This window comes from Diadema antillarum, unplaced genomic scaffold (assembly GCF_040938485.1).
Source record: "Diadema antillarum isolate AM-2024a unplaced genomic scaffold, OU_Dant_1.0 scf00000074, whole genome shotgun sequence".
NCBI lineage: Eukaryota > Metazoa > Echinodermata > Echinoidea > Diadematoida > Diadematidae > Diadema > Diadema antillarum.
The window spans coordinates 234,841-248,807 of NW_027270963.1; the positions used below are offsets into that span (position 1 = coordinate 234,841).

Sequence of the window (13,967 nt, forward strand, 5' to 3'; positions counted from 1 at the left end):
GTAAACGTCATTCTTTGTCCATGCTATACGTACTCCAATAAAAAAAAAATGAAATGATGAAATGTGAATCGAACCCACCAGCAATCTTGGAGTTGTAAGCGATGCCCACTCCGCAAACGCCATTGTTTGCTACTCCCGATACTTCTCCGGCACATCGCGTTCCGTGGCTGAAATAGAGATGTGTCAAAAAATATGAAGAAGTAGGAGGTATTTTTATCCACCCCTGCAGCCGGCATTCGCTTTTCATCCGAAAGGTCAGACTACATGCACTGCATGCGTGCGTGCATAGAATGCCGCTGGGGGTATTGTGATTGAAGATAAATGATATTTGAACATTTTGCATACAACAACAACAACAAAGAAAAAGTTCAAGTGTCAAACAAAGCAATGACAAAGATATCTAACACTATTTTAGAAACATGACTGCTTCGCAATGCGAATGGAGGAGAAAATCTGCTTCGCATTTCTACAATGGTTAGTGACGTTTGCTCCAGAACGTCAATCGACCATGGCAAAAAAAGAATATTGGGATATTGGATATGACAATAATGATTTCCATCTAATCAGACAATTACAAACCAGCAATCTGTTTGCTATAATCCTCTTCTTGCCTTCTCTGTCTCATTTCTCCATCTCTCTTTTCAATTCAGTTCAAATCAAATGAGATTTTAACGACATGGAACTTTTCTTCTTGACTCTGTGAATGTAGGGCGTGATAAATGGCAAATCACGTTAGTATAACTGCTGCTAGTTTTCAAAATGAAACACAGATCAATCACGGAAATTGGACATATGAATAATTTATATCCTGTCGCCTAATGCGTCCTAGTAATCACAAAACAGATAGACATGTTTTTTTTAGTTCCCCTCTTCAGTATATACAAAGGTCTAAAATTTTTGTTACAATGCCTCAGAGTCCACATTGATATCAATAAATAAATCAATCAAATTTCGATATTATGAGAACGGATACTCGTAAATCATTTTCGGTCAGCATTACGATTCAAAACGAGCGTCTCGTCTTTTCGGATTAAACAACATACAAAGCATATTTTTGATGGGCTTGAAAGGGAATCTCAAAATGACTGACAGGGGCGGATCCAGGGAGGACCGCAACCGGCGCACGCCCCCCCCTTTATTTTTTGTTGAAACAAAAGAAATAAAAAGAAAAAATGGGGGAGGGGTGCGTGCGCCCCCCATTTAATTTTGCAAACGCGCCCCCTCTTTACGGAATTCCTGGATCCGCCCCTGACTGATACTATCACATTATGTTTAGATCATGCATAGTTGAGTTAACTGAGATAATGGTTACTGATGTCATTGCTACTCCACGTTTATGCGAATTGAAGAGATTCTTCCGTCGAGTCGTTTTTATTGCAACTGATAGACAAATTACCCTACATCGACGTAAATAAGCACTGAATCAATCTGTGCTTTAGCAGTAGCCATGACAACAGATATCATGGGCATATACTCGAGCAACGACCTGATCACGACAGACGTCTTATCCACTAGACGAGCTTCCGTCCTACAGTCAATACTGGCTGGTCCTAATCCTTACGGCGTGCAGCGGGTACTGCGTAATTATTCGAATTGATGAACAACTGATCAGTTCAGTGCTTATTTACGTCGATGTAGGGCAATTTGTCTATCAGTTGCAACGATCCACGTTTGTATTAAATCTCAGTTATCACCATCACCATCGTCCCACAGACTGCAGACGATGAATTTCAGATTAATCAATTTCACGAATGGAACACTAACCGTATTCACAACATACACACACACGCACACACCCGAACACACAAGTTATACAATGTACACACATTAGCTAGTTCTCTCATGTGAAAACTGAAGTAGCTCATTGAATGTAATAATGGGAGGTACACAGTACCTGTTAAACCAATCATCAGTGTAGCGTGGATAAGGGAGGGGGTCGTTGCTGCTGAAATCGTAGCTCGCATTTGCATTGAAATTTGGCGCCAGGTCAGGGTGCAGGTAGTCAATACCTATGGCCAGTAAACGATCAAGAAAATGGAAAGAAAAACAAACCAATAAACAAACAAACAAACAAACAGAAAAGAATCGTAAGAGCATATGACATTGAAAATAAGGGTATTGAGACATTCGTTTCTGAACTAACGGGTGATTTCTTCTTCAATTCTTCAAGAACGGAACTTCTCCATTATTGACGATGAGCTTTTGCATGAATAAAAAAGTGGATAAAAGAGATAGACATAAGTATAAAGACAACTAGATACTAACTAGTTAGACATATGGACACATGGTTTTAAATATAACGATTGTTTGTGTCCCTCAGTATGCTGCAAGGTTGGGCATAGCGTGAATAAAAAAACACTAAAAAAGGTTGAAATTGAAAAAGGAGAAATAAAAAAGGGAAAAGACGAAGATTCCGACACACTTACGTTTCAGAACAAGAAATTGTAAGCTACGTTTTTCAGCTTGGTGCTGAATATAGTTAGGTAACATGTGATTTTAATGATTGTCACATAGCAAATTCTACAAGTCGTCAGAGTTTGTAGTTTTAGTGCTTAGTTTAGAGTGCAAAAAGTGAGATTAAAATGGTAGTTTCATGATAATTTTGGCCGAGAAACAAATCACTATACATTTGGCAGATTTGCCGAACTTTAGTATACATGACACATAGGGCCTATGATAGCTGAAGCGATCTTTAAGGTCATAATAGATATTGATGTTTTCAGGCATCGTATTTCTAAGTGCCTGGTCCTCATCCACCCTCCCCCCCCCCCCCCCCCCCCCCCCCCGCCCCATCAAAGTTAGGCCGCAAGTGTTCAAATTGGACATTCAACATAGACACGGATTAAGGTAATACCAAAGATCTGCGTCACTTACTGGCCCGAATGCAAGAAAGCGATATTTTAAATCATGGTCTACTTAGCCCTGGTACAAAATAAGAACAAGGTTAAAAATTGTACCTCCTTCGTGAAATGCAAATTTTTGTACCATGGCACAAACCTGCGGTACAATCAATCCATGATTTAAACCCACGGTTCAAAATTGTACGGCTCTCGTGAATTTGGACCATTGTGTGCATTTTTTTTTTGTGCGAAAATCGGTTGCCTCACAACTCACCGTCATCCATGATTGCTATGGTAACCCCTTTTCCAGTGTAGCCAGCTTTCCATGCTTCCTCCACGTTCAAATCCAGTCCTGGTCTACCGTTTGCCTGACCGACATTTTTCTGCACGTGAAGAGTGAGTGTGTGAAATTGAGAGGGAAAGATTGTGTGTACGTGTGTGTGTAGGTATGCGTGTGTGTGCATGTGAGAGAGAGAGAGAAAAAAAAAAGGCAGAGAGAGAGAGAAAATAATACATTGAAAGTTTCAGTTTTCTAACTCGCAAATTTCGATTAAAAAAAGCAAATAACAGATCAGTGAATTCGGTTAAAGATTCGTTCACGTACATTGAGGAATGGTGATATGATTGTATACGTAGTTATATATCAAAATATGCGTGAACATACTCACATACATTAGCAAGTGTACAGAAGCATACATAAAGGGTAGAGCGAAATAAACAAGCATTGAGATTGATGGCCCGGGGTTTTGCCGCGAGAAATACACATGAATTTTGCATGCGGGTGATTAATGACATTACTTCGAAGTGAAATGAATTCTAAAAGCGCAAATGCAGGGAAGATAATTCGGCGGGACTTCGCTCTCCTTCATTGCGGACGATATGACTTCTAGAAAGCTTTTATTAGGTCAGAGGCTTTTCTCGCCTATCCCGAGGGAAATGCGAATGAATTCAAATCCTGGAAATGGCATTATGCCATCGTGAGTGCTATCGGTAAAAAAAAATAATAATAAAAATGAATAAAAAAATCTGAAAGATTTTGTCCGTCGCTCTCGTCTCCTCACATATCTGAGTCAATCCTGCCATGCAAATCAATGGTGACATTAACACCCTCAAGATGAAGTTTGCTGCACTTCTTTCCCCCCTTATTCCATTACTTCGAACAGACCACCAAATAGCGGCGTGCTTGCATTTTGTTTTTTCCCCCTCCTCCCTCACAACACGAGCATTCAATCTCGACTCATTTATGGAATGTCCGCCTCAGCGCGCTTTGCCCATCGATCAACCTATGCTGCCAACCAACTATATAAAGCTCTTCGAAAGTTCTTTTCCCACCATAGTTATAGATGTCTGACAAATCTTATGCCTGCTTGTGCTCACTCTGAACAGCCACTAGAGAGTAACAAGTGGTGACTTTAGATCCCCTCAATTTTATTTCATTTAGGACAATTTATGTATAGTTATAATAATAACTGTCTTCCGCTTATATTGGATTCTATGTTTCCTCGTAACCTGACATACCATAGTTACCCAACAAGACAGTCTAATGAATTTCATTTGCCCCTGCTTAGAACTGTGTTAGCTCAGCAGACATTTATATATACAGGCCCAAGATTCTGGAACTCCCTTAGTCCAGACATAAAAAATGCTCCTTCTTTGTTTTCATTTAAAAAAAGATTGAAATCATTCCTTCTTAAGTCTTACAATGTAACAGAAAGAAATTAATTTTGTTTGTTTATCTTTTTCAGTAAGTAGGTTTTGTAAGCACCAGGATGTTATTGATTTTTCATAGGCTAGTTAGGTCGCGTCTTTCGCGGAATTCCGCATCGCATCCCCTGTTTTTCCTATTGCAAACTTACGTGCCTTCACAGAACAGATAATGTGCTCTGCTATCAGCAATTCCATACAATTGTATATATCACTTTCTTGTCGCTTTCAACGCTCTACACTTCTAATATGGCTAATAGTCTCTGTTGGTTTGATCTTGAATGTACCGATTGATCTAGGCTTTCTGTTCTTAGTTGTCTCGTCTCTTTACTTGTATTTCTGCTTCTTCCCTTTCCCCCTTTCCACTTCTTTTTTCATCCCGCACACTTGTAGTTAAGTTTTCACTTTTTTTTTCTTCCTGTGAGGTGCCCACGTTGTACAAGCATAGTCTTTTGAGTGGGTACCTCCACTTTTTTTTTTCGCAGAATGTATAAATATGTCTGTATGAAAAATGCCTAATTTTGTAATGATTATTGACAAATGTTATTCTTTGCTACCTATGTATGATTCCTTCAAACACATGTCGAATCTATATTTTTTGTACATTCTGTTGAAAGAAGTGAAAATAAAACCTTTGAATTGAATTGAATTGAAATATAGGATATACAATGTGGCAATTACTGGGTTATCAAGTTGCTGTATAACTTAGATTAAGTGTTGATGTACTTTTTCGATTTATTTCCTCAAAGGGCCGCCAGGCTAGGGAAGAATTATGTTTATATGATTTGTCTTGCTTGAAAAAAAAATGCATACCAATGAAATCATTGCTATGATATATATGTTAGTAGAGTACAAGAAATAATCAATGTATTGAAATGGATCAATGGATTTTAATGCTGTGACGGTCTCAAATTTACACATTGAGGATTGTCCATAGCATTCTTCTTTATACTTTGTCCTGCCAAAGGACACTTCCCCGTTTGATTTTAGAGATAGCATGGTATCCATGTAGAAATAGAATTTAGTGCTAAGTGTAACCTTTGTATGCCGGGTTTTAGGAATTGCGTCATGGAAATGGATATTTCTACACTAAATTAGGTGATGGTCACCTTGATTAATTTTGTTCTCATGCTTTTATCGTGAGCGTAAATGATAGATCCGGCATGTCTAGAAAAAAAAATCAGGTTCTGTCAACCGTCTTGATATATTTTAGGTAATTACAATATCAGCAGTTTCCATGGCCACAGACGTGGGAGTATCATATTCTTCGAGGTATATTCAATTAATGCAAGAAATGGAAGCAAGAAAATACAACATTTTCTATTCTTCCATACAAAGCATGGGAGAAAATGGGAAGTTTACCTTCTTAATTTCAAAAAGGACAACAACAATTACACCATAAAACATCGATCTTGAATATCCCATTCTTTTGTAATTATCATTATTTGACTACATACTGTCAACAATGGTGTTTTCACAATGGGGGATAAGTGTTTGAGAAATAAGATCCAGTATCCGCAGTCATCGCTTAGTACAGTGGACGTTTAATGAGACTGGGACGACGCAAGGATACTTCAACGGAAAACGACGGGTTATTAAGTTTAGAGGCTCGTCTGACTGATCAGAATGCTAAATCCCTGAGCCACGACAATCCAGTGGATGTACCGTCGGGTGCTCTAACTAATATTTCAGTCACGAACTTACTCTCTGTTGTGACAACAGCTAACATGCTGAAAGTAGCAAAATATCTGCTTCCTCCTTTGGATTAGAAAAAATGTGACATATATTAGCGATTTATTTTTGCTCCTTCCATCCATCGTAGTCTTGAACGGACGTGGAATTCACGACATCATCTGCTCTTAATACTCTGTCCACTGTTGATCTCATGTTGCTACAAGTTGTAAAGTGTTTATGACTGCTAGTACTGCTTCCACCCACGGCCCCATTGGACCAATCCGGGCCGAAGTCCACAGCAGTACTTGTGGGACGAAGACGTTTTGAAGTGTGCGTCTCTTGAGAAGGAACAGTCCCTACTCATGCCGGGCAATTCGACAAGATGTTTGCGGACGGCTGTGCTCTCCTATATCCCCATCGCTCTCTGACCGTTGGGCCGCGCCGACAGCACCTCGGGGAATATCTCTCGACAGATAAATTAGTGCTCTCCCGGCTTTGGCAGCCGATGTGTTTGCTCAGGTTTGCTAATGATGTCAATACATTTCCAATGGCCGTCAGCAGGCGGGATATTAGAGTTTGCCGCGCCTTTTCTTTGACGCTCGGCGGCTCACGTTCGGTTTGTGATCTTTGAGTAGTCTGTTCCATCGCGACTGGAAAAGGTCAAGTTTGGTTGTACACTCCCAGTGATTGCTTATTTTTTTTAACCGTAATTTCCTTCAGACACCATTCCATCAACAGACGTAGTCAAGATAGGCTAATATATTCAATCCTCTGTGAGGTAACAGCATCCTACCATGAAATAAGATTTCTTTAAAACTTTTTTTTTAGATAGCAATCCACTTTGACGCCATGCAGCTTTCTTTTCGAACGCAAAAGTAGCTATATGCGTATCTAGCAAGGGGAAAACACAACAGAAACGATGTAAGAACTATATTGCTCCAAAAATGCCCAAGAACAGCAGTTTTTGGCGCGTTTTGAGAATAAAATGCATATTATGCGTAAAGTATACAGAACAATCCCGTTAACGTCATCACGTTACCATCATAATGAAAGCGGTTTTCTTCGAGAACGTGAATATATAGGCCCTACTCGTTATTGCGAATTTTTATAGAGTCTGACATTTCTTCCGTTAGGATGTTTTGTATTGCTTCGTTTCATTAGTTTCGAGTTTGTCCGAAAGTGCTTCTCTGAGTGTGGACCACATAATAAGTGGCAAAAGATTCTCGTGCCAGTGGTTCTCAACAGTGTCTTATGCACAGTTGTTTATTGATGACTGAGTGATTAGTTTCTACTCGCAACTTCAGACTATCTCAACAGGCTTGAGGACACATAGCAGCAAAACTATAATGCACTATAAAAATGCACTAAATAAAGCCATTGTCATTAGTGCGATAAGATAATTTCATCTGCTGCTTTCCCTGTATCATTAAAGTTGGCTTCTTTGTGACCGTGATATGAAGTTATAGCTGGATTGAGCAATGCACAAAAAAGAAGAAGAAGAAGAAGAAGAAGAGAAAGATCGAGAGAGAAAGAAAAGGGAATCGTCAATACTGTCGTCTTTCAGGATCGGGTAAAGGTGTCATCCAATGAACGCTCTAGTGTCTGTAATGGAACTATTAAAAAAAAATCAGGCAAAGAACACACCGTGCTTAATAAGCGTCATACTAGTAGGCCTATAGGTCGCCCATTGTCTAAATGCTTTTGCGTGAGTGCTTACGCTCCACTTTCCAAGGATCAACAGATCATCCGATTGACGATGATTATGACGTCGATTGACACGCATAACTGATTTGCATCACGAGTTCGGCTCACACTGTGATTGCATGTTCGCCCTTCCGTATTCAAAGCGCGAAAGTGTTACCACGGTGCCGAATAGCGGTGGCATGTCATGGATTGTCATGAGTCGCAAATGATTTTGTATAATCATCGAATTGCCATTGGCTGTTGATTCTTGCAGACCAATGCCCACAAGGAATACTTGGAACTTCATTAGCGCGAGACTGGTGTGGTTTCTTTGGACGCAGTGGCAATGGGCTTCCACTTGAGATATTATTAGTGGGCGGATAGATGAATAGATAGATAGATAGACAGACAGATAGAGAGATAGACAGGCACGCAGACAGACAAATAGATAGATAGGGAGATGGACGGACAGACAGACAGACAGACAAACAGACAGATAGATAGAAGATTATATGGGGGACAACATCATACCGCGCGGAAACCTCTACGGTTTCTTTGAGACCTTCTGAGAGATGAAAAGAAACTCAGACTGAAAAAAAAAATGGTTTTGTATTTCAGCTCACATGTGGCAGGAGATTCTTCCGGACAATCCCACTGTATATATACGAATACTTGGATCTCCATTAGTTTGAGGTTGGCGTGGTTTCTTTGGACGCAGTGGTAATAGGCCTCCACTTGAAAAACAGATAATGTTAAAGTGGTACACCGCAAAAATCTCTACATTGACAGTACTGGTAGGCGGATAGACGAAAGGATAGATAGATAGTTTGATAGATACATACATTACGAATAGACAGACAGACAAAGAGGCAGAAGGAAAGAGGAGCAACAGCATATATCGCGGAGAAGCCTCCATTTTTTTAGACTTTCTGAGGGATGAGGAGAAACTTTGGGTGATGATGATGATGATGATCCACAGCATTTGTATGGCGCCATATATCTGTCACAGAAACATTCAAAGGCCCAGCACAGTACATGTTATGGATCAATGGTACAATCTTTTTCCAAACTGACCTTTCCATCAATATTATTTAACATCCGAAGGGTTTGTATCTGATATATTTTCATCTACTTTTCCAGAGTGAGATTGGTTCCCGCTTTCCTGCACAGAGAGACGCACAGCAATAGGATGTGGTTTCATTCCCAATACGGCCCTCAGTCTTCGCTCTCAAACGTAGCCTGCCCGTGTCTGGCGTATACACACCCTGTCTTCCTTTATATTTCTCCCTATCTCACTTTTCCTTTATCCGACAGTTTTATTGCCCAGTGGCACTGTCAGGCAATCCACGTCTTCCTTGAAAGTGTTCACAAACATCTTTCGGTCATTTCCTGACTCCAAAACAGGGTTTTGATTACTGGCAGGTTGACGAGAAAACGCTACACGATTAAAGTTGAACACCTTTGAAGATCGAATAGTATTTTGCCAACAGCTTTATGATGTTCTCATACATTGAAGACATAGGAGCGCGTAAAAAAAACCGCGAAAGTGTATAGAAAGAAATCGAACAGCAAGGATTTTGCAGGAGTAAAGACCCGGAAAAGGGTAGGGTAAAGAATTACTAAAGTTTCACATCCAACATTTTCCCTCTTGCCTTAGAGGATCATTGGTGTAGGCGTGGGGGGGGGGGGGATTTTTGTTCTCGACATGAAAAGTGTGAGGCATCAATGCCCCCGAATACTAATGAGAATTAGTTCCTTAAGCCAAACCTGTCACTCCTGGTTTGGTGACGTTAAAAGAAACCAAAAACTGTTTACACAGCCGGGAACAGTAATTCATTGATTGCGACTTACAGCAATACGCGTAATAGATTAATCTGTCACAAAGTTTGACTAAGAAGATCTCGTAACATGATTGTTACTTCATTTTTTCCCCATTTTCAGCATACTGACGGCACATGTATCATTTAATTTTGCTCATTACAATACAAAGATAATATCTATTAGAATGCAGGCATTTCGGAAGCAAATAATACAGATAATTGCATACGGTTTGTGCATTTAACTGACCAAAATTACAGGAATGTTCCATGCTTGGATGTATAAGCCGATGGTAGATTGTATCTTATAATAAAGTCATTTCGTCATTCCACATTCTCGTTGTGACCGTCACATAAATCAATTTGATGAACGTAAAGAAGAAAAAGAAAAGAATAACAAGAGGCCGAGACCAAACATGGGGTAAATGGAAGAGGAAAAAAAATGCCACCATGGCTAATCCATTATGTGGTTGTTGTCCGAAATTGAGGTGTTGACGAGGATATCAGGTGTAAGCTCGAGGATGATGGGGGCACGAGAGGGTGGGGGTGGAGTGATTATTGATAGGGGCAGAGTCGGGTATCAAGCGTAAGCCTACCCGTCAGCAAAAACATCTACGTGAGATGTGAACTTTACTATCATTACGGAAAGAATGCTTGATAAAATGTTACGAGGTCATACCAGTAGGCCCTATACGGTCAAATCTGAACACAATAGGTCGCTCGGAAGGGGAATCATGAAAATAGTCCTTTATAAAAGAGTCGTTGAGGTCATATTTATTTGACCATATTATTTTATCTACTCACGCAGCATCATGGATTATGGTGCAATGCACAGGCCATTAACACACTGACGGGAATATTATGCAAAATGTAGGTACATGCTGACATTGTTTCTATGGTTATGAATGATTACGTCCAGTTTTTATGCGGCTAACTTTTAGTTTGCTTCCATCCATGAAATCAGCATGTTTATTAATGACATTCTATATCTAATCACTGCGAGAGAATAAGCTGGCCATTCAGATTAACAACACCATCCAGATCCCATCAAAGGAATGCAATCGCCGTAACTATGGACATGATTGCATAAGATATTGGCCAGAAAAGGAAGAGTAACAATGAGACAGCGTACTATTAAAAGTAGACCAGCAACTCGCAGTTTTAGACCTATAAAGTCCATTCAAATCACTGTATGAAAAAAGACAGGTATATATATATCTCAGTGGAAGATTACCATGGCAACTGGGCCCAAGCAATACTTACGAGATACCACTGTTTGGATAGGAGAGGATCATTGAACGGGGCATTCTTCCATGTTTTCGGTTCCTCTTGGCTCGCTGACTTCAGCTTCGGGTAGTCGTATTTTTCGTAAAGCTTTTTCAAATCCTTGAAACCGCGTTTATCCCGGGTGAAGCCTTGTTGTCGAACGACGCGTTTAATCTGGATGAAAGGAGGAGAGGGAGAAAAGATCATAGTCATGAAATAAGATTATGTAGGTGTGATTTATGAGACCTAATTATACTTGATCTGTGTGTGTATGTTTATCTGTCTGTCTGTGTGTATGACAATATCCCTGAACAGTAGGGCCTTCGTTACAGAAATTTTTCTTAGAACCCACGCAAGGAGATACGAAATTCATGAGGGGAGGGGGGGGGGGGGGCGGAGAGATAAGATGAATCTTCAATTTTGTTTTGTGGCTTTCTCCGAGCCGGGGGTGGGTTTTCTTTAATGAATATCATTACAAGACTGTATCAGCAGTTGAGGTGGTCACATTCCCTGCGTACATGAGCAATAAGAGACTTCAGAGCATGCAAATTAATGTTCACGTCATGTATAACATGATGCGACCTTCAGAAGAGAAAAGCAGCAATTCACCTAGCTGCGCCGTGATTACCTTTTCTCTCTCGGCATACACCTGACTAAACTTCAACCAGTATTGGATGCAGCATCCTGTTTCTCGGCTAGCGCCACGACGTGTTTCAATTATTTTGCACACGGACGAGCGAACACATACACAGCATGCACACACTCACTCGTACAAAGAACGATCCAATATGTGGTTGCATTGATTTTGGCGAGAGAACTGCAGCTTAAATACAAGATTAAGGCTTGAAAATGAATTATCATCGGCAAAAGCTAGTGACGGGGGCGGGGTGGGGATGGGGGTGGGGGTGGGAGTGGGAGTGGGGGTGGGAGTGGGGGAGGAAGAGCACGAACGGTGTATCATCAACAAATAAAACAAATGATTCTTGAGAATGCGATTTTTGACAGCTTGATCGTGCAATTAATTACCCTCGTATGAAAACCCCTTTCTTACAGTCCTTCGAGAAATAATCTCAGACTACTCCAACGAGTTCACACGATTTTTTTTTTGTGTGTGTTTGTTTTTGCTATGTCGTTTTGTAACAATCACCAGTAGAGCACCTTGGAGAAAATCTTTTGTGAAATAGAGAAAAGAGAAAGAGAATCAATGCAATCAACTGATTGTCATGGAGGAGTCTGATTCGTGTGATTATCCTATGGCGCAATAAGCTTCATTTCCTTCTCCCCAGACAGACGACAGTTCTATATAATGCCATGACAACAAGAAAAAAAAATCATATGTTAGTGGCGCTGGTGATCGTGCGGACTTGTCATGACGACGAAGAAATTTTCATCAAAGTTATTTCATAGTTACCGCGGGCACCAGGTGCACCAGCTAACGAGACTTCGTTTCATCAGGTTTGATTGAAACGACTACCCACTGTTCCCTTGTGATTAGAACGTTTGTGACCCTACTTACAAATTGTTGATAGAGCTACGGAAATGCGTTCATTTCTGATTTCTTACTGAGAAAAGAAAAACCACTACCACTTTTATCAGAGTGACGTTAAGTATTCTTGTGACGCACTAACAAGTATGGACACCAAGTAAAATAAACTACCGCAGACAACGCAAGAAATCTGGCCTCCAGAATGAATAACTTTTGAGAAAAATTTCCACACAACATGATAAAATAAAATCAAGTATGTGAGAAGGGTTAATAATAGGATAAAAGTCAGCGCCAATAAAGGATGACATCACGTTGCCAAGGAACTAAATTTTAAATCTAAGTGAACATATTTCCATATTATTAAAAAAGTAAAATGGTTAAATCTGTGTCTATTCAAGTAGACAATTCTTTGAAAGGTTGCATTATCATTTGATAAAAGCCTTTTGTTGATACATTGATGAGTCGTTACGATACTTTTGGATTGATTATGCAACGTCTGTCGGCAGTTTGCTGAATTAAATTCATGTACATTAATGTTTCAAAGCGTTAAAGTTTGGTTTGCTTTAATTTCTGAATCTCTGGATCACAGCGACAAAATGATACAAAGTATGCAACAAAGTAACCGATTGAAATCGATATAGGAAATGTAATTTATATATCGTCAAAAACCATCAAGATCTCTGATCCTAAAAATGAAACATAATCAAAGCAGCAAAATCGCAAACTATCATACTCACAAGTACAAAATTGTTAAAATTTGAAGAGAAAGTAAAATGACACTGACTTCTATTTCGGTTTTTTTTTTTAAAGTAATGTCCATGTATCATATTTCACAACCAGATCATTTTCCTCCTCAGATTTAATGCCTGAAACTTTATCCGATTAACTGGGTGGCAGTCATCCATTTCATCACGATGATCACTGTAAGGAAGATTACTTCCGTTTTGCGAAAAAAGAGCGAGTATCTGTGATGATTACGGCGTGGGTGGGTGACTGCATGACTGTGTTCGGTGCCTGTCCATGTGCCCATAATTCTTAGGGCAGGGAGTATACATCAGCTCCGAGATTTCATTCTACGTAGATAAATCAACGCTAAGATCAGACAACGATTGGAATTCCTCAGTAAATGGCTTACAATGTAAATGACATGACATGGTATGAGGGTTTTAGCTTTTCATTAATTGCCTTCACTGGTTTGCGGACAACACATCAGTGAAGCAAAAATTCTCACAAACAACGTCTGTCTGTGTAATTGTTGGAAACGAAATTATTAGTTCTTCTAAATATTCTTGGCATTGGCTAATTCTATAGAAATGACTGACTTATTTTGCCATAACGTTGACAGCCAACTATGAATCAAATTCATGTTAAATTGGCAATGTTTCTTGTCTTGTTACAATAATGGAGCATATTCGTGTCAATACGCCACTCGTCATACGTACAGTACATGATATCGAAGGTTATTGTTGTTGTTGTTGTTTTTTTTTGAGGGGGGTT

The 13,967-nt window shown here is 39.8% G+C and overlaps 1 protein-coding gene across 1 annotated transcript in view; it reads right to left on the minus strand.

The window, feature by feature from the left end:
• Nucleotides 1-13,967, minus strand: part of LOC139717267 (neuroendocrine convertase 2-like) — a 45,584-nt gene that overhangs the window by 8,473 nt on the left and 23,144 nt on the right. Inside the window, 4 exon segments of the mRNA XM_071628760.1 lie at nucleotides 79-167; nucleotides 1,895-2,009; nucleotides 3,115-3,223; nucleotides 10,982-11,158. Of these exon segments, the coding sequence (XP_071484861.1) occupies nucleotides 79-167; nucleotides 1,895-2,009; nucleotides 3,115-3,223; nucleotides 10,982-11,158 (490 nt within the window).